Consider the following 22,400-nt stretch of genomic DNA (forward strand, 5'->3'; position numbering starts at 1 on the left):
GTAATGAAGGCTGACCCCACGTAAATAACGTTTTTGGCTAACGGCGCATGCACCGTCCGTGAACGTATCCCAGTGCGCATGCTCCAAATTAACCCGCAAAAAGCCAATGCTTTCGACGTGAACGTAAATTACGCCCAGCCCTATTCGCGAACGAAAAATTCGACACTGGCCCGACGTCCATACTTAACATAGGACACGCCTCATATAGCAGGGGTAACTTTACGCCGGAAAAAGCCTAACGTAAGCGACGTAAAAAAATTAGCCGGACGGACGTACGTTTCTGAATCGGTGTATCTACCTAATTGGCATATTCCTTGTGTAAATCTACGGAAGCGCCGCCAAGCGGCCAGCGTAAATATGCAGCCTAAGATATGACTGTGTAAGAGACTTACGCCGGTCAGATCTTAGGGAAATCTATGCGTAACTGGTTCTATGAATCAGGCGCATAGATACGACCCCGCACACTCAGAGTTACGACGACGTATCCGGAGATACACTGTCGTAACTCCTATCTGAATCCGGGCCTACAACTTTTGCGCAAACCAATCAACATACGCCAAAAATATGTAGAAGAATACATATCGGCCTAAACTGAGGAAAAATATATAATTTTTTTTTTTTTTAAATTGTGATATTTATTATAGCAAAAAGTAAAAAATTGTCGCTCTTCTTTTGTTTATAGCGCGACAAAATAAAAACCGCAGAGGTGATCAAATACCACCAAAAGAAAGCTCTATTTGTGGGGGCAAAAAAACATAAAAATGTATTTGGGTACAGTTTTGCATAACAGCACAATTGCTATTCAAAGTGCAACAGCGCTGAAAACTAAAAACTGGTCTGGGCAAAAAGGGGGTGAAAATTCCCTGTATTGAAGTGGTTAAGCACAATCTACTCTAAAATCTTACAAAACGCATTGTAAATACAGAGTTCCATTCTATCATACAGAGCGGCAATAGGTGTATCATTAATATAAATGTTCACAGGAATATACACTCACTCTGTAGCCATAAAAATGTCAACTTTATTTATTTTCCATTAAAAGCAAATGACTGGCATAAAACCCACATATAAAGATATATAACTTCAAAGACAGCATAAATGGAACAGAAAGGGAATCTACAGCTGTTTCACAATATGGTAACACTTTCTCTAGGCCCCATTATATTTCCCTACCTATAGATTTTACCCTTGTCAGATGTATTTAATGGATTCAAAGTAAAGCTGAGGTTTTTATGGCCACTGAGCATAAGAGGATTTATGTAATAATGTGGGTTATACTTTAAACTGGCATTCTTCCACAGTATTTTCTAGCTGTCTGATTCTGATTTCTTCAGTGGAGTAAAAAGGGAACCATAGTATTTTTATATATTTCTATATGTGCGCTACATTTGATACTCCTACCATTTACAAACCATGTCTTTGTATTTTTTACATACACCAGCTGTATTTTTTTCCTTATAAGTTCAGGCTCTGTTTTTTAGTCGCTGAGCCGATGCTCTTACCTTATTACAAGTCTACCAGACAGGGCCTGCCAAATTGAAAACAATATACTCTCTGCAGTCTGTAAATTACAAGAAACACAACGGGGATGATTTACTAAAATAGGTACACACAGAATCTGGAGCAGCAGGGCATAGTAACCAATCAGCTTTTAACTTCAGTTTGTTCAATTAAGCGATAACAATAAGGCTGGGTTCACACTATACTACACACTTTCATCCTACTTTGCTCTGCGACATTGGTCCTACACTGATCCTACATTGGTCCTACATTTATCCTACATTGGTCCTACATCCATCCAACTTTCATGAACAGGATAGTACACTTTGCCCTGGACTTGAAGTCCGACTTTCAATGAGTGGGGATCGGACTTGGATCCCTGCCAATATCTGGCACTGTGTTTGATATGAATCTTGAGGGGGAACTCCATGCCAAATTAAAAAAAAAAAAACGGCATGGGTTACCCTCCAAGAGCATACCAGGCCCATGGGTCTGGTGCGGATTTAAAGGGGAACCCCTACGCCGAAAAAACTGCGTGAGGGTCCCCCCAAAATCCATACCAGACCCGTATCCGAGCAGCAGCCCGGCCGGTCAGGAAAGGGGGTGGGGACGAGCGAGCGCCACCTCCTTAACCGTGCCAGGCAGCATGCCCTCAACATGGGGAGGTAGGTGCTCTGGGGCAGGGGGGCGCCCTGCGGCCCCCCCACTCCAAAGCACCCTGCCCCCATGTTGATGAGGACAGGGCCTCTTCCCGACAACCCTGGCCGTTGGTTGTCGGGGTCTTCGGGCGGGGGGCTTATCGGAATCCATTCACCTGGAGGAAAACTGTCAAAAAAAAATAAACACTACACAGGTTTTTTAAATATTTTATTAGTCAGCTCCGGGGGTCTTCTTCCATTTTCTCCGCTCTCTTCTGCTCTCCGCTCTCCCCGGTTCTTCTCCCACTCTCCGGTGCCTTCTGCCGGGCTGCGCTGCCGCTATCTTCTTTGTAGCTCTTTTACTAGCGGCAGCGGCCAGCCCGTTCTTCCTTGTCGCCTTCTTCCTCGTCTCCTCCTTCTCCCCTCTTCTTTTCTTCTGGTGTTGACTCGACGCTCCCTTCCGCTGTAATGCCGGGTGCGCGGCGATTTATATAGGCCTCTTATGACGTCACAGTCCCAGCATGCTCCGGGTGGTGACGTCACCACCCAGAGCATTCTGGGACTGTGATGTCATAAGAGGCCTATATAAATCGGTGTGAGCCTCGCACCCGGCATTACAGCGGGAGGAAGCGTCGAGTCAACACCGGAAGAAAAGAAGAGGGAAGAAGGCGGCGACGAGGAAGAAGACGACGAAGGAAAACCCAGGCTGGCCGCTGCCACTAGTAAAAGAGCTACAAAGAAGATAGCAGCGGCGGCGCAGCCCGGCAGAAGGCACCGGAGAGTGGGAGAAGAACCGGGGAGCGCGGAGAGCGAAAGAAGAGAGCGGAGAAGACAGAAGAAGACCCCCGAAGTCAGAAGAAGACCCCCGGAGCTGACTAACAAAATATTTTAAAAAACTGTGTAGTGTGTTTATTTTTTTTGACACTTTTCCTCCCGGTGAATGGGTAGGGGTAAGATGTACTCCATGCTCATTCACCTAGGGTGGGGGGCCGGTATGTGGGGGCCCCTTGTTGGATTTTGGTGGGACCCCCACACCGTTTTTTCGGCGTAGGGGGTTCCCCTTTAAATCCGCACCAGACCCATGGGCCTGGTATGCTTTTGGAGGGGAACCCATGCCGTTTTTTTTGTTAAAATTTGGCGTGGAGTTCCCCCTCAAGATCAGCAGAGTACAAGTCCCATGCCAAAGTCGGAGCGTGCAAGACTGCAATCCGACTTTGATCCTACTTCAATGATATTCAATGGAGTGAAGTAGGATCAAAGTCGGACCAAAGTAGTACAGGGAGCATTTGCAAAGTCGCTCCGACATGTGTCGGACCAGTTAAGACGGCTCCCATAGGGAAACATTGATTTTCACACGTCATGCGACATGAGCTCCCAATGTCGGAGCGTTTGTCAGACTAGTGTGAACCCAGCCTAAAACCTGGAAGCTGATTGGTTACTATGCACAGCTGTGCCTGATTCGGTGTGCTCCTGTTTTAGTAAATCTCACCCAATGATTCCTATAGCCAGAGCCAATGCTGTATTCAGCCTAAACTTTAGGACACATGATGAAGCTCAGGAACAGAATTCTATTGTTTATGGAGTTACAGACATTTCATACACAGTTAAAAAAAAAAGTTCCGAATGCAACAGGCCTTTAAACCTAGAGAGGGGGTACAGTATGGGTAACTACTAAAGACTGTATATATGGCTGACTCTTGATGGGATATTTTTGTCAACAAGGTAGAGAACCCTTTGCTTAGCAATCTATAAAAATATGGTAAGGGGATTGCCAAGGGTAAACGTTAAGGTCGATTATGTCATTCACTGCTGTTCGTCATTAGTCTTACAGTATATCTTGTTATGCTTACCACCAGCATAGATACACTGTAGTATAGACAAAGGGGACAAAACAGTGTGTAAGCTACTTTTAGAGCAGATGCAATCTGTTCAGTCTTTTTGAACCTTTCTTTTAATACATTTCAACAAATAAGGTTAGGTTCACACTGGTGCACTGTGGTTTGGGCACAGTGCAATTGTATGCACGTTTTATGCGCAGTTTTAGGTGTGCTCCCATTGACTTTTTTTAGACTGTGCATTTTAATGAAAGCAAATCAAAGTTCTGCATATTGCATCCTTGATGTGCTTTCAGAAAACACAATGGAAGTCAATGGGTGTACACCTAATACCACGTGTAAACTGTGCATGCATTCACTCTGCGTTCAAACCACAGTGCACCTTTGTATATAATACTGAAAAACACTTAAAAAATGTTTCTACCAGTAGTATCACTATCAGAGAAATAATAATAATTTACATCATATATTAAACCTGTGACATCCCATTTATGGGAGAAAGAGAGAAAACGAGCCAAATTATTAATTTTGTTATAAATACATGAACATTCATAAGCAGTTAACAAGAGGGACTTACTGGATGCCGCAACAACGCTTGGAAGTAGCGAAGGGCTGGTAAAATTTATTAGAGAACCACATTGTCTGCTAAAGGAGCATGTTTGCATATGCAGCAAATCTGTAGTATATTTGAGCACCTTACAAATAACGGATGAGAAAGCTAGAGAGTGCCTTAAAGGGACATTGCTGGCATGACCTCAAGGAGAAAGTGGTTATTTGGAAAAAGAGATCATCATCTTGAAAAGTCGGTGCACTTGCGGGACGTTACAAAAAGTCCTGCAAGCAGCATCTTCGGGGCGGTTTGGAAGCGCTGTATACATACAATTTTCCTACACCACCCCTGCCCATGAATGGAATGAATGATTGGGCAGCGCTTCTGAAGCGCCTGTAAAGTGTTTCGGGAGGGTAGCAACATGGGCAGTTTTAACTCTTTCTTTGGCTGTTAGCAGGGGTCAAAAGTGCCTCGATATTGGCCGTAAAGCGCCGATAAAACGGCATTAAACGCAACTAACACTAGCGGAACTTTACTGCTAACGGACCCGCTGCCCCAGTGTGAAAGGGGTCTTAATGCTAGTGACAAATTGCCCTGCTAGCGGCTGAAAAGAGCAGCTAAAACAACAGTAAAACGCTGCTAGAACAAACAGTGCTTTAGCGCTAACGTGGCACAGCCCCAGTGTGAAAGTAGCCTAAAGGCTCGATTTAGAACCGAATTCCACGTACGGCCATTTATAAATAATTACATTGGTCTAGCTTGAAGCAAACAATGTAACTATTCATGTGTAATACTTGGCTGGTCCCCATGCAATCTGTAAATCCCTGTAAAAGGTATTCTGAGTGCCACGCCAAGCATATGCCCTGCTGCTTAGTGAACACATGAGGTTGCTCGCTCAGCACAGGCATGATTCAGAGAATACTTTGTATTTTGCCAGTGAATGCAGTGTTCTCTGAATGGACAAGGTGGAGATTGTGACGTCAATGCCCCACCTTGTCCAATGAGAGAACGCTTTGCATTAATTGAGAGAATACAAAGTGTTCCATGAATAGCATCTGTGACAAGTAAGCAACCTCCTGTCTTTACTAAGCAGCAAGACAGCTACTGGGAGCTGGTGGTAATCAGTGTAACAGCAATACCCACTACAGTGATTTCCAGCTACCATGGGGAAAAGCCAGGTATGGAACATGTACTATATACTTACATTGGTCCAAACTGGAACAAGGTATTTATGCAAAAATCTGCATACATATATACTTCAGGTTTAAAATATTACCTAAACACTTTTTTCTATAAAAGCAGAGCCCTGAGGTTCTCCGTGTAGGTCCATCTTACACCAAAAATCCCAGTGAATGCTAAAATTGCAGAAATCAATTGATATTTTCAAAGCTTCCAAAATGTAAACTGGTATACGCAATTACTTTGTATAAAAGCATGATGTAAATGCATTCTTTATTTAGCTGTGCCTGCCTAATGGCTCTAGAGCAGTCAGGTTGTAGACCCTAAATGTCTGACTAAAAATGGGTATACACGTATTGAAATTATGCTGGTTCAGCAGAAGCCATGTACCATGTGTACCAATCTCTGTTCAACAGAAGCCGGTCATTAGTAAACAAGCATTCGATCAGCCGCTGCAGCCAATGACTGCATCGCTGATCAGTGTATTCTGATAGGATACAAAAGCACCGCAGGCGAGATCCCTACATCCACATTGTTAGTATGAAGGCAGGCATCCACGTTGGTTTGTTTTTTCAACCGGACAGTTTAACATAAAAACCTCAACATGTATACCCAGCCTAACTTAGCCTTTTAATATTTTAAGTTACAAAAAAAAAAAAAACAAGTACATAAAAGGTTCTTTTATACCTGATTATAGGACATGTTTTGTAAAACAAAAACAGGATTAAACAGATGCTGATACCTTTTGCAATTGCACTGACATCTTCATAGAAGCCTGCTATCAAGGCAACATGTCCAGGTCTCGACTCTGTAGGAACTCGAGTGTGAGACACACCCCAGCTACCCCTTGTCTGGATTATTTCTCTAAAACAATAAAAAAAAGGCACATTGAAGTAATATAATGTGTATTCATCAGCCTTATAACATACATGTTATTTTAGAATAATCAAAATAAAACAGATACACATAAAGTGATTACACACTGATATGCTGCGGTTTACGCACACTGCAGGTTCAGGGTAGTGCACCTGTATATATCATGCGGGTTAGCCAAACTTTGCCATAGACTCCGCCTGTGGCAAAAGCCGGCGCTGTACAGGAAGCATCGGCTTATGGGGCTCTGCTCCGCAGCTGCTTTCTTCCTCTACCACCAGCTTCATTCACAACACTAATGCTGTGGTATGGCTGGTCGGCAATCTGCGATCTGGGTTTGCCAACTCGCCATTCCAGAGAAGGAGGTCGCAGGCCACATTAGAGGGCTACGCGGGCCACATGTGGCCCCCGGGCCACCCCTGATTTAAGAGATCACATAACAATTTAACAAACTGCCATGCTATGAAACCAACCAAAATCTTTCCACTACTTCCTATTCTGTTCTGGGTGAATTTACCATTCAAAATTATTGGCAAGTGAGGTCACAACTGAACTCCAGGCAATCAGCTATACACACAGATGAAATGCATACAAGGGAGCCATATTACCTGCAAAAGGATTTGCATTAATGCCCTCTTAACCCTCTTGTATTTTATTTTATTTTATTGTAACTGTATTGTCCCCCTTTATTTTGCAAAGCGCAAACGTTTGGTGTTATATAAATCCTGTATAATAATAATGTTGACTTAGGCCTCATTCACACGGATGGACGGTTCAGGTCCACCTGTCAGTTTTGACGGCGGACCTGAACGGCCGTTCCATGCAGTCCTATGGAGCGTCGGATGTCAGCGGAGACATGTCCGCTGACAACCGACCCGATCCGCCAAAATCAGACATATGGCGATACGTCCATATCCATCCATGGCGGATCGGATGAGATCTGATGAAAACGGACATGCTGTCTGTTTTCATCAGATCGCTCTATAGGAATCAGCGGCGCTGCACAAGCCCCTCCCCGCTCAGTGAGCAGAGAAAAGCTTGTCATCTGCCAGCTCAGCGGAGATCTGTGGACTGATCTCCCGCTGAGCTGGCGGGAGCAGGCGGACTCCGTAGCGACAGAGTCCGCCTCGTGTGTAACTGGCCTTAGTGTGGAGATTTGCACATCCCTGCTACACGGCACACCCCCGTCTTGCAAAACCAAAGACCCAATTTTTCTTTTCTCCGGGACCACTTGCAGTTCTTGTCTTTCCCCCAGCTTGTGATTGGGCAGTAGGGCTAGGTTCCTGTGCAGGTGATTGCTGCTGTGGGAATGCACCCGCTCCTGCAGCTGCAAAGACACAGACAGAAAAACGCACTGCCGCTCAGGAGATGTGTGGGGTGCCATTAATCCTATTGGAAAACGCAGCACAGCTTTCTACACTTGCGGTTTCTAAGAGGGGTGCGTTTAATAAAATGGTGCAGGGACCTTTTTCCTGCGTTACAGGGAGCAAATGAAAGGGCTGCCATGCAAAACATGGCTCGTAGAGCCACACAAGTGTGAACGTAGTCTAAAAGTAGAAATAGCAGGCTGATAAGCTCAGCTCTTTTTCACTCTGCTCTCTCCGACTATTAGCAAGTTCTTTGTTAGCAAATGAGCACTGCAGCACAACCGATTGGTGCCTTGGGCTGTTACTCCCTCTTTCAATCTAAACTCTGCTGTAAAAGGGACTGCAAGAGGCTAATAAAAAAGGAAAATAAGGTGCTTACACTGCTTGCATTAAATTATGTCATAATGAATGATGCATTACAGAATACAGCTACATTAATAATGTCTTTAATATGTGTAAATCTGGAGTTCAGTTTTAATATGCAAGGGTAAATCTTGGATGCATATACTGTAACATTACAGTTAACAATACTATAAAAAATATATGCTCATCAAAAAAAAAAAGTATACAGAAATAGAGTGTTCTTGAATTATTTTCTCTTCTGTGTAACAGGGAATGGTGCTTGACACTTATACCTGTAAGGGCTCATTTACACTTGAGTTGCCCTTGAGTTTGACAGGCAATGAGGAGGTGTTTTATGTCACTTTCCCAATGCCTGTTTTAACCCCTAAAAGGCCACGCTACTGCACTGCACACAGTTCTGGAGCAGCCCCATTCAGGTCACACTAAAAGAAGGTAGTAAATCACTTGTTTTTTTAACCTGCATGGTAATATCATAATGTGCATATGTGAAACGTACCTAAGAACAAAGCCCTCCAGAAGCGTGCTGTCACCGCTATGGGTGCTTCCATCTTCACCCGGCCTTTCTTCCGGATTCACGGACTCCGGTTGTGTGAGCGGCCGGAACCGTGATGACGTCACTCCCGTGTATGCGTGTTGGACCCGCCGTCTATGGCACAGGACTCCCCGTGCCATTTCTTCAGAGCGCATGCGCCAGTGACGTTACCGGCTGCATCTACAGTGAATATCTCCTAAAGGGTGCCTGTTTAGAGGACACTTACAGTACCCATATGTAAGCCTTATTAAAGGCTGAGGAAGGAGGCGTGACTAGCCTCTGAAACGTGTTCCAATTTGTCTTTTCAGCTCGTAGTTTGACAGGTGCCGACCAGCCTACGACTTCTTGTGTTCACAGCGTTCTCTCTCCTGGTTCACAGAGCCGCCAGCTGTAGCAAAGACTACTCTAAAATCCCATGTGGGATCTTTAGTTTAGCCCATCAGGGCATAGACTGTCACCTCTGTCATCCTGTAAGTTGAACCCGTTAATGATTTTACTTGTTTTATACTCATTAAACTGTGCTACACTATTGGTCGCCTGACACCTCTCTCCTCTTCTTGTTCAAATCACACGCGATTCTTTGCAGTGCGATTTGAAGCCATTAATTTTGTATGGGCTCAAATCACACCACAAAAGGTATCAGTACTCAGTATCTGCGAGTACTTAACCGAAAGTATTGGTCAAACCCTACTTTAAAGCAACATGACCTTTTCAGGACCTGGTCAGTTTGTAATGACATTCCTTTAGTATGAAGTTAGCTAAGGCAACCAGGCTTTGGAGGCTTTTAGATATTGTGTGACAACTTTAATTAAGAAATATTACATTTCCCCATTGGAGGGGGGAGGAGAAGGATCAGCAGAGCTTCCCTTCTCAGATAAAGTTACGCTTTAAAGGGGTTGGAAACCCTTGTGTTTTTCACCTTAATGCACCCTATGCATTAAGGTGAAAAAACTTCTGTCACTGACCAGACCCCCGTTTTACTCACCTGAGCCTGTTTGTTCCCATACTGGAGACGCGCTCTACCTCTCTGGCTGGGGTTCTCGGCTCTTGATTGGATAGAATGATAGCAGGGTAGCCATTGGCTCCCGCTCCTGTCAATCAAATCCAATGACATGTGCACCGGGGGGCGGGGCTGAGTCCAGCATTCTGTGTCTATGGGCGCAAATGCTGGACTCAGGAGTGTGCCTACATGGTAATCACCTAGGAGAGAGCTTCTCCTAGGGGGTTTACCGATGCGGGGGGAGGAGCCGCGAGCACCGTTGGAGGACCCTAGAAGATGATGTTTGGGCCCACTCTATGCAAAACGAACTGCACAGTGGATATATTTGTTATTTAAAAAAAAAATGAGGGTTTACAGCCCCTTTAAGGGGGGGGGGGGCGAACGGCTGGCGGGCAGTGAAAAGGCCATTTTTTTTTTTAACTATCCACCAAAAGCAAGTGAAAACGGGCCTTAAAGGTTACACTGTTAGATGTAACTTGATACTTTGTAATAATAAGCAATCCATTTACACAAGCTTAACGCTAATTGCAAAAAGAAAAATTAAAAAGTGGCGGCAGGTATTAGACAAAGATAATGACTGATTGTGAAATAAAAACAAACAGTACCTTCGGGGGGAGGTCAAGTAAAAGAGGCATCTAAAGCTGAAGATGGAAGATGTACTTTTAGAACTGGACAGATCCAGCATACTGTTCAGACATTTATTGCAACTGGATTGCATGCTAAGAACAGACATGGGTCAAACCATTGGGAACGAATGTCTTATTATGACAAAGCATCATGTTGCATCCAATAGATCATTCTATAGCACCGTTCTATTACATAGAGGAGAAAATACCCAAGAACACCTGATTTTGCCCCATTCTCATAACAGCTGGTTACCTTGCACACAACAAATGTACATGAAGTTTCTATGCATAGCTATGCAAATATACGTTTATAAATAGACACCTTAGTGAATAAATGAACCCTATTAGTATGCTGCAATTGTTAGCGCCATAGTGACAAATGTATAAAAGCAGAGAGAGAGAGCGAGAGAGAAAATGATGCTTGCCCACAATAAGTGCTTGATTTCCTTTCACAGTCAACATTAAATTACAGGGTTATCTTAAGAGGGCTACAATGGGCAAAATTAACGCATTTGTCTTTAAAAAAAAAAAAAAATCAAACATATATATTGTGGATCTGATCACAAAAAAAAATCTTTTAAATAAAGAAAAAAAATGTACATTCCATTTAACTACTGTTAAAATAATATATCGTTCACATAGGGAGTGCATTGTTTTTAGGGCTATTATTGTTTATATGACTTGTAGATTTGCATTGTGAAAATTCGTGGTATAACCATACCAAATATAAACATTATGTAGTTTTGCAATGCAGAAAGCAAAACCTGCATATCCACTTGAAGACGAGGCCTTTTCTTTTTTGCAGGTTAGGATGAAGGAAAAAAGCTGGGACAGCCGCACTCCAAAAAAACTCCTCCTTTAATTAAAAATCACAAAATACATGCCACAGCAAAAAACAGCACAACAAAAGAAAAGCTGACGTTTCGCACTATGCCTTAGTGCTTCTTCATAGCTTCTTAGCTATGAAGAAGCACTAAGGCATAGTGCGAAACGTCAGCTTTTCTTTTGTTGTGCTGTTTTTTGCTGTGGCATGTATTTTGTGATTTTTATTTAAAGGAGGAGTTTTTTTGGAGTGCGGCTGTCCCAGCTTTTTTCCTTCATCCTAACCTGCATTTTGATTGCACTGCCTGCACCCTTGGCTCGGACCACAGGAATCAGATTACCTGGTTCTCTTTGAGCGGTTGCCCACTCTCTAATGCCTTTTCTTTTTTGTTTACATGTAACAATCTGTATTTTTTGCTCGGAAATTTCTTAGAACCCCAAAAATTATATATTTTTTAAAGCAGAGGCCCTAGAGAATAAATTAGTGGGTTTTGCAATTTTGTATGCCACAGGGTATTTGCCCAGCGGATTTTTTAACTGCAATATTTTGGGAAAAATTAAGCTTTTTTTTCTAATTTTAATGAAAAAAAATCATAGATGCCAAACATGTTGCTTTTCAAAATTGCACACGCCCATGCAACAAACAGCGTAAATTTTACTATCCATAGGCCATGCTTTAAAAGCCTTTACAGGTTACCATTTTAGATTTACAGAGAAGGCCTCCTCACGTATGGGACAATCGCTGTTTGCATGCATGCGGGACTGCCGCATGCATTCGCCTTTGCACGGGGAGGCACTTTAAAAAAAAAAAATAATGTCTTTTTTATTTTTACACTTTAAAATAAATGCATCACCTTTATTGCTGTCGGAAGGAATGTAAAAATCTCTTGTGACAGCAATAGGCAAGTGACAGGTACTCTTAGAGCCCGCAGATCCCTCCTTTGCCCTTAAAGTGGTTGTAAACCCTGCTTTGTTATTTTAACCGACAGTAAGGCCTTATTATGAATATAATGAATATCTGCTAAACCTGCACCGTTTAGGAGAACTTCCCCCTTCATGCAGCCACTGACGTCAGCGGCGCATGTGCTCTGAAAGTCTGGCATACTTTCCTCGATTTTCAGAGCTTCTTGCCGTAACCGAGTGCTCCTGCGCCAACGTGGATGTGATGTTATCGCGGCTCCAGACACTCACAGCGCCGGAGCCTGCGAACCCAGAAAAATGTGTCAGTCCTCTCAGCGGCAAACGGGCGCAGCTGTTAGGCCCCATTCACACCTAGGCGTTTTTACGCCTGAAGCGCACTGCTCACAAACACCAGAGGGGAGAATTAACATTATTCCCTATGGTGACTGTTCACACCTGAACGCCCAAACGCCTGTCGCGCGAAGCTCAAACAAGTCCCGGACCTTTTTTTGTAGCGCGTATCGTGCGGTTTGGGCGTATTTGAGCGTTTTTTTTTCCCATAGAAAGTAATGGGAAACGCGCGAATTGAGCGTATCGCGCGACAACGGGCGTTTGCTACGGGCGTTTCGTCGCTTTAATAAATAGAACTTGTCGCCCATGCAGAAGATTAAAAAAATCTACCAACATAGCAACAAGTGATGAAAAGATGATCATTTTTCCTATTGGCTAAAATAAAAAACGCCGAAGTACAAAAACGTCGCACGACGCTGTATGCAAATACGCGCGACAAAACGCCAGAAAAAAACGCCCAAAAAAACGACCGACGCTCAGGTGTGAATGCAGCCTTAGGGCTTCGTTCTGAGGTAAGTATTTCATAATGTGCTAGCACCCGATGCATATTAGCACATTATTACATTGTTTTGCAGGTTATTTCTTTAGTTTTTTTTCAGCAGTTTACTACCGCTTTAAAAGGATTTGATCACACCAAAATTGCTGTGATCAAATCGTGCATTTTATTTTTTAGAAATCGCGCAATTTACATCCGGGTAACCATTTCCCAGAGCCAAACAAAGCCAATCTGGTTTTTGTTTGGCTTTGCGATCAGCTGCCGAAAGTACTGACTTGTCGATCAGGTCACTTGGTGGGACAGAAAATCCTGGTAAAGCCACAGAAGATCCCTCCTCCCGCTGCTTGTAAAAGCAGTCCAGCGGCTAGTTAGTCGCTAGGATTGCTTTTACAAGAGAGCTAATCGTTGGCTCTAAAAAAAACATGCTGGGATGATGCCTGCAGCTGCAGGCATCATTGCGGTATAAACACTTGAGTTCTAGTGACATACCAAGTACGTGACTGCTCGACCAGTGGATACGTAATGGGCAAATATAGCATATAACACAAAATGATACATAGAAAACATTTTTTAAAACATTAACGCATATTGTCGAGATTATTACACCAACGAATAATTTTTCATGTTTATGTAAAAAAATCCACTGAAAGACTCGAAATTCCATTAAAAAACACACTTTTAAAAAAAATTCAATAAAATACACATAAAATCTTGAAGAAGGTAAGCTTGACATTTTGTTAAGCATTAATGTGTTGAGCTTACCTGAGATAGGGAGCCCGAGAAATATAATTTTCATCCAAATGAAAAAAAGTGTCAGCTCGCAAGCCATCAGCCACAAATAGCACTAGACGTTTTGCCGGAGATGGCAGCAAAGTGCGTTGTGGGGTCATTCCATGGACCAGCGGAGATGTGAAGTAGATGTCAAAAATTGAGCCAAAAAACACCAGATGGACTAGCAAACCAACAAGAAAAAAAAGAAACATCCTCTAAAAAAAAAAAACACAAGCACTGTCAGTGCTTGTCAAGCCCTAGGAGTAAAGAACAACAAGTAAATCTCTAACACATCAATATTAAAGAAACCATGTCAAGTGTCTAAACAATTAAAATGCCTGTTGCTTGCAATTGAAGAAGTTGTGTACTCACCTCTCTGCTAGCACATTGTTTACCTCCCCTTCATTTCAGCTCTAAAGCCTCCCTTAGCATTTTCGGGATCAACACTTCAGGGAGTGTCAGATATTTGGGTTGATTTACTAATAGTGGAGAGTGCAACATTTGGTGCAGCTCTGCATAGAAACCAATCAGCTTCCAGTTTGTTTTTTGTCAAAGTTTAAAGTGTAAATCCACTCTAACACTAAAATCCCTGCATCCACAGACATCCACGATCTAACACTAAAGAAGAAGTCAGTATACATACCTTTTTTGAAGCCGATCCGATCTCCAGCAGCGGAAGCTCTGCAGAAGACACAGCAGACAACGGCAGTGAAATAAATGGGGGGTGACGTCAACCATAGACTTACTATGGGGGTTCCGTTGTTGGATGTGTCCTCTGCACCCATCTCCACAGCGAAGCCGCGGATGACAGCTCAGCGTGGGATCGGGTCAGAGCGGCTTTAAAAAAATAGGATTTTTATAACAGCTTACCTGTAAAATCCTTTTCTTGGAGTACATCACGGGACACAGAGTCTTAATCATTACTATCTGGGTTATATTCCACCATCAGGTGCTGGACACTGGTGTAATCAATTAGAACAGGAAGTTCCCTCCCTATATAACCCCTCCCATACTGGGAGCACCTCAGTTTTTGTCCCAAGCAATAAGTGTCCCAATATCCCCAAACAAGAGGGGTGGGGACTCTGTGTCCCGTGATGTACTCCAAGAAAAGGATTTTACAGGTAAGCTGTTATAAAAATCCTATTTTCTTTATCGTACATCACGGGACACAGAGTCTTAATCATTACTATCTGGGATGTCCTAAAGCAATGCTTACTGAGGGGAGGGAGACACCAACAATGCAGACTGCCATCAGACACAAGGAATTCTAATGCTGCCTGCCGCATATTGTGCCAACAAAAAAAGGCTGCATCCTCCTGCCGTCTTATGTTCACTTGATAGGATTTAGTGAACGTAAGCACAAACGACCAAGTTGCAGGTCTGGCAAATCTGAGTCATAAAGGCTTGGTAATGCACCCTGCATGAAGTGCTTACTATCCTGGAAGGGTGTACCCCAAAAAGAAACAGGGGGAAGCCCTCTCTATAAACCACAAGCCTGAATAATAACCTGATGAATCAACATTTGACAATAGTTGATTTAGACGCTGCCTGCCCCTTGCTGGGGCCTCCTGGTAGCGCACCAACATCAGTCTTCCGTATCCGAGCAGCCGCTTCGGATAGGTCTTGACCTCTCTTACTATAACGAGAGAGCGCATAGCCATTTTAATAGCCGACCTGAACACTGCCCGCCCCATCTAGGGGCTTTCTGGCAACAAAACGTTAGGTTTCTATATCTGAAGCCTTCAGATAGATCTTTAGCTGCTCTTATCTTTATTAAGAGAAAGCAATAACCTCTCCTTCCGCGGATCAAGGTCCTGAAAAAAAGGAAAAGGAAGGCAAGAATATCTTAATTCAAGTGAACACTGGATCCTTCTAGCCAATAAGGTTGGGTGAGTATTTAACATCACCCTTCTTGTACAAATAATTAAGTATGGCTCTATACAAAGAAAGTTGCCAATACTCTCTTGCGGAGGCAGCCGCAACCAAGAACACCAATTCCCTCTTTAGAAGGATAAAGGGAAATATTTATGGTGCATCAGCCCAAGGTGCTGACTCTGTAAGCCAGCATACTGGATCCAATCCTCCGAGCACAAGGGCGCCTTAACTGGCGGACTTATACCTGTCACCCCTTGTATAACGGCCCAGATCAAGAGTGTGCCGAGATCGGACCCTTGATGGAACTTAAGGCCAGCTCCATCTCTTTTCCAATGTAGAAAGGTAAGAATTTTACCTATGACCTACTACCAAGGATTCCACCCCTTGGTTTCACACCAGGAATATGGGTCTTCCATATCCTAGGATATCAGGTCCTGGAGGCCAGCTGTCCTGTATGAATCAAGGTAACTGCCGCTGATTCTGTACGCCCCGATCCTCAAGAATGCAGGCTATAACAGCCAGACCATTAATACCCATGTATGCAAGACAGGATGTAACCCTGCAAAGCAGGCCTGGACAAGCTGTAAGAGACCCTGGGTCCTCTACGATCAGTTCTGCTGTCCCTGCGCAGTAAGGTTGTATGGGCTATGCTGGAGCAATTAAGCCAGCTTCCGTTCTCTTCTGATGTAGCATGGAAGCCACGAAGTTTGCGGCCCTGGGGGGAGATAACTCATAAACCAGCGACAACTGGGCCCCCAGGGTCACTAAAAAATCTGTCCCGCATGCGGGTGGATCCTTTGGCCTTGACACAAAGTTGTTCCACCTCTTGTTGAACCTGGACGTCAACACCCTTTATGTGCAGGGTAACGTTTCTGTGACATTTGGTCAGAAAAAAATCGGGGTGTAGAGGCCAATCTCCCGGACCCGATTGTTGATGGCTCCAGCGAATCGCCTGCCAATCTAGCATTCCATGAAATGACAATTGACAATATGCAAGGCACAAGCTCTTCTCTGGTAACCAAAGTAAACCACTAGAGAGGCATAGTCATATTGTATTCAGACAGAGCAACCCTGTAACCTAAACGTTCAGGTCCTTAAGCCGGATGCTCCATCCGTAGCTCTAGAAAGCTAGCAGATAAGGCTCCCTAGGAGCTTGACCACCTTCCCTGTGCCGTGGTCTCTTCCAGGCCTGGATTCTATCCCTAGAGGCCAGTCCTCGCAACCTGCTCCCAGGTAACGGGTATGAAGGATATTCCCTTCTGCCAATCATTCAGTTAAGAACCCTAAACTGAAATTCCAGCATATCCCTGGGACAAGACTCCTAGGATAATGCTAAGTTAGGATCCACTCGTTCCAGGCCGACAGAGCAAAGTTTATATCAGCCTTGAATAAAACTGAGCATAGGGAACTGTGTTTGAATAAAGACAGCATATTCCCTCTAGACTGGGATCCCAACCCAGGAGTTCCAGATAATTAATCATGCTGGACTCCCCTAGGCCCAACCATGCTGCTGACTGATCTGTCAGCACGAGTTTGCCTCGGAAAGACATTACTGCTAAACTGTGGGCCTTTAGCCCTGCTAGAGGCGGGCCCTAGCAGCCTTGTAAATAAACACACCTGCAAATAGCTCCCCCTATGTGCATGTGGCAACCTTTAAAGCCATATGCCTCTATGGAAGCGTGTGTTCATAGAAGCTTGAGTTCATAAGAATATGTTTTCCGCAAATACACAAAAAAGGGGGCGTGCTGTATACACGCATGCATACAGCATGTGAGCTATGAACAAGCATCCTGCAAGCAAGTATGCGCCTATGTAAGGCCAAGGAATCCTGTATAATTAAGGAAACCTAATTATAATGCCTCCTAAGTCAAACTCTAGGCAACATGCATTCTTATGCGATTCAGCAAATTTTCATGCGATCCAACATCTATGCATCTTAAGCACTCCTGTGCGGACAAGTACCCTTGTGGGACCAAGGATTCTTGTATGATCGAGCACCACTGTGCGATCCAGCAATTTTATGCAATTAAGCCTTTTAATGCGATTTTTGGCATTTTTGCGGACACAACCTCTCTGTGTGACCAAATATGCCTGAGTAATCCAGGACTCGGGTGATCAGATAACCATGTGTGAACCCGCATCTTTATGCACTCCAGCATCTTTATGCGATTTCAGACCTTTTTGTGGAAAAAAGCCTCTCTGTGTGACCAAATATCCTTGGGTAATCAAGGATTGTGGTTTGTCAGGTAAACCTGTGTGATTCCGCATTTCTATGCACTCCAGCATCTTTATGAGATTTCAGGCACACCTGTATAAAACAAGCCTCTCCGTACGACCAAATATCCTTGGATAATCAAGGACTCGGGTTATCAGATAACCATGTGTGATGTCGCATCCTTAAGCCTTTAAGCATTTCCATGCGATTTTAGACATGCCTATGGAAACAAGTCTCTCTGTGTGACCTAAATACCCTTGGGTAATCAAGGACCTGGCTTAACAGGTAACCATGTGTGATCCCGCATCTTTATGCACTTAAGCATTTTCATGCGATTTTAGGCATTCCTGTGGAAACAAGCCTCTCTGTTTGACCTAAATAACTTTGGGTAATCAAGGACCTGGTTTATCAGGTAACCATGTGTGCTCCCGCATCTTTATGCACTTAAGCATCTTTATGCGATTTTAGGCATTCCTGTGGAAACAAGCCTCTCTGTGTGACCTAAATAACCTTGGGTAATCAAGGACCTGGGTTATCAAGTAACCATGTGAGATCCCGCATCTTTATGCACTTAAGCATTTTTATGCGATTTTAGGCACTTTGCTGTGATTAAACACTCTTATGTGAACATATAAAATCATACGAACAAAATAACATGTCTCTTTTATGTGATCAACAATAAAACATGCTTTGTTACCGGTTTTTACCCCACATGCATTTTGAACATTCCAAACTCATGTACCTCATGCAAACATGTGGACTGTAAAGAGGCAGTTATGCTCTGCAGATGTGCGTCTCTGCAAACCTGCAACGTTAGCCATGTGCACAGCAGCAAATGTGCACCCCCCCTGTTGTGCATTCGGTTAGCCTGAAGCCAACACCAGGATGAGGACTTTAAAGAGACAGAGGCTCTGACCATCCAGGCCAGTGATGGCGAACCCCGGCACCCCAGACGCCCCGGAACCACACCTCCCATGACGCTCACGCACTTCTGCAGTGCAGTTGAGCACCATGGGAAATGCAGCCCCAAAACATCCGGGGCGCCAAGGCCCGCCACCACCGATCCAGGCTAAGTGAAGTTATATGCAGCTTGGATCTCTGAAAAGACTGCAGCTGCAACCAGAGCTTTTGGGGCTTCTGATAGTTTTCTCCTCATTAACACCTGTTATCTGTTCTCTGACAGTGAACCTTCATCCTCAGGTCTTTCAATCCCTTGTTTGAGGATTTAGAGCAGGGAAAGGGACACACCCTGTTTTCTGCTTGTGAGGCTGCTGTGAATATAGCAGTTAACCTCTTATAGACCTATACATGCAATGCAACAAAACATATGCAGAGTGCTGCAATGTTGGGGGAGGCTCACGCCTGACAGGGCTGATAGCTAATTACGTGAGCTATCTTAAGTCTCTACAGGGGAGGATAGTATCATGCAAGCATGATAAAAAGGGGCCACCAGATTTAGGTGGTGATACCCCTTCCTACCCCTGAACCCTCTTTTACGGGGAGACAAAAGAGTCCTAAGCAAAAGCAGAGGAACTTTAACCCTGGTGCATCAACAGCTGAACTTAGTCTAGCAAATTATGCTTGCTAACACAGCTAGATGCCGAGTAGGTGTCTTAAATGAATCTGTATCCAATTTCCACAAGGTGCTTACGTGCTCAAGCTACCGTGTCCCCCTGGCTTCTCTGACGTCTGGGCCTTTTGAAGGGGCCGCCCTGCGTCTGCACCATGAGCCGGCACACGTGCGCCAGCGGCAACCACATCGTCCCCCCGCCTTCAAAGCGCGCCCCTCTCACGCACGCGCGCGTAGGGGAATGGTGGAGGCGGGGGGAGAGGGAGATCCCCCAAGGAGCCGTAGAGACTACGAGGGACCCCCCCCATCGTGGCAGAGCCTGAAGCGGAGGTAGTAAGCTGCACCCTAGATCAGCTAACCTTGAGCTTCCGTTTCTGGAAAGCATGGCAAGCGAAACACCCGGAATGTCCTCTTAGGGCCCTTCGTGGAAAACAGATAAGACATACTCATGTAGGGGTACCAACCTCCTGAATGGGAGATCTATGGGTATTACAGCCATCCTGTCTCAACAGACATAGTGGTTTCTTTGCCAAGGCACACATGCATTATAGGCAAGACCCAATAGCCCCTTCAGCGGAGGACTAGGACCCACTAGGGGAGGTATATGGGTGCCAGAGCCATCCTGTCTCAAAAGACTTTGTGGTTAAGTTGCCCATGCATAGAAGCATAAAATAGGCGAGACCCATAATCCCCAATGGAGAACCCACTGTCGGACCAAGTCCCGTAGGTACCTCCGCTTACCTTTCCACGCTGCAGGGTATTGCAAAGCAAGAGGCCCAGCCTTCACCCCTCAACGCGGGCTTCGTCTCAGACCTTCAGGGACTGGGGTCCATAGCAGGTCACCTCTCCCCTGGACCTATATAGCACCCTGGCAACAGAAAAAATATTTGGTCTTTGACATCGACCAATGTACTGGAACCCAGGGTCCAGCTCTCAGAGAGAAGCATTATAGGCAAAACCTCGTTCTTCGTACCGAGGCCCGGGTACCGTCCACTTTGGCTATGAAGCACCTTGGACGGATCCGGATTTTATGGAGGCTTTTTACATCCAGCATGGATCCCTCCAGTGGAGCTCCTCAGAGCACATGTTAATTCGTGACCAACACCTTAGACACTGGTGAAAAAACTGAGGTGCTCCCAGTATGGGAGGGGTTATATAGGGAGGGAACTTCCTGTTCTAATTGATTACACCAGTGTCCAGCACCTGATGGTGGAATATAACCCAGATAGTAATGATTAAGACTCTGTGTCCCGTGATGTACGATAAAGAAAGGTATGAATCCCCCGACGTTCTCCATGCCATATACCCAACTACCTCTGACCGCTGTTGGCGTTGTCAGCAGGACAGAGGAACACTTCTCCATGTATACTGGTACTGGAGCTGCCCGTTGATCGTCCCTTTTTGGAACTCGGTCCAGCAGTTACTGGCCCGGCTTCTAGACAGGTCAATCCCCCTGACTCCGAAATTTTACCTATTAGGATTGTCCTGCGTGTGAGATTGCGCCTATGGTACCACCTCGAAAGAGGCCACCATGAGGCCCGGGACTCACATGCAAAGCGGAATGACGACCCTTCTGGGATGTCAACTACCGCACCGCAGCACGAAGGGTCTGCAACTTTTCCACAGGGAAGCAAACCTTTGCCTCGGAGGAGTCCAGAATCAATCCCAGATACACTAGGCGTTGAATGTTCAGTAGCCACCCAAGTGTTTGAGGGTCTGATGTTATAGATACGCTCACCTCTAATTCTGAGGCTGAAGCGGCCCTCAGAAGTAGGTCGTCCAAGTAGCCCACGACAGCGATGCCACGTTGTCTTAGTAGGGTGAGAATTGGGGCAATCACCTTGGTGAACACCCTTGGTGCCGATGTCAGGCCAAAGGGGAGAACCACAAATTAATAGTGGTCTTCCCCGACCGCAAAGCGCAGAAGTTTGATGCTTTGTGCATATGGGGACATGTAGATGGACATCAGGGATGCCTAAGGATGCCAGGAAGTCCCCCGGCTGGAGGGTAGAAACAGCGGATTGATGCCATCTGGAATCCTTGTACCTTCACAGAGCAATTGAGGGCCCTGAGGTCCAGGATAGGACGAATGCCCTCCTTCTTTGGTACAATGAACAGATTGGAGTAAAACCCCTGAAACCGATCCTGTACTAGGACAGGGATAACCACCCTGCGTTCCAGCAGGTCCGACGAGCCGGTAGTAGCTGGAGGTTGGAGGGAAAAAATCTGTTTGGTGGGCAAGATAGGAGCTCTATCTTGTACCCTGATGAGGCTACCTCGCGAACCCACCGGTCGGGGACCCGAGATGTCCACCAGGTCGCAAATTCTCGAAGACGTCCCCCCACCCGAGGGATGGGTGGGGGCGCACCTTCATGCGGATGTGGTCTTGTTAACGGGTATGTTGGGTTTGCAAAACCAGGGACAGACACTCTGTCCCTGAGCAGGCGCTTTATTGGCCTGTGGTTTTCTTCCCGCAGCGCTGGGCGGGCGAAAAAAACGATTGGGTGCGATAAAGAAGGGCCCCTGTCGCCGAAGTGGCTCCTTCCCCTTATAGGTCTGAGGGAGCAAGGTGCTCTTAGCTCCTGTGGCATCCATAATAATGTCATCAAGGCAAGCTCCAAAGAGTCTGTCGCCTTTAAAGGGCAGGTCCATTAGGGCCTTCTTGGAAGCTTGGTCCGCCGACCAATTCTTCAACCAAAGTAGACGGCGTAACAACACAGCCTGAGCAGAGGCTCTGGCCAGCAGAAAAATAGTGTCCAAGGCTGATTTACACACGAATTTTAGGCCCTGTACCAGTTGTTCCGCTAGGGCTACCTCGTGAGTGGAAGTGTGATGTGTTTGTAACCCATTGAGCAGTAACTTTTCCCACTCCGTGAGTGTCTGGGACACCAGCGCCCCAACTATGGTTGGGCGTACCGCTGAACCTACTACAGTGTA

General features: G+C 45.1%; 1 protein-coding gene across 2 annotated transcripts in view; it reads right to left on the reverse strand.

Moving 5' to 3' along the window:
- Positions 1-22,400, reverse strand: part of PIGN (phosphatidylinositol glycan anchor biosynthesis class N) — a 453,184-nt gene that overhangs the window by 407,727 nt on the left and 23,057 nt on the right. The window contains exons 2-3 of one of the 2 annotated variants that reach the window (XM_040353586.1): positions 13,795-14,060; positions 6,445-6,566 (exon numbers count right to left, since the gene is read on the reverse strand). In XM_040353586.1, coding sequence (XP_040209520.1) covers positions 6,445-6,566; positions 13,795-14,015 — 343 coding nt within the window. In that variant the 5' untranslated portion in view covers positions 14,016-14,060. The remainder of the gene's footprint in view (positions 1-6,444; positions 6,567-13,794; positions 14,061-22,400) is intronic. The other variant, XM_040353585.1, reaches the window with a different exon arrangement.

This window comes from Rana temporaria, chromosome 5 (assembly GCF_905171775.1).
Source record: "Rana temporaria chromosome 5, aRanTem1.1, whole genome shotgun sequence".
Classification (NCBI taxonomy): Eukaryota; Metazoa; Chordata; class Amphibia; order Anura; family Ranidae; genus Rana; species Rana temporaria.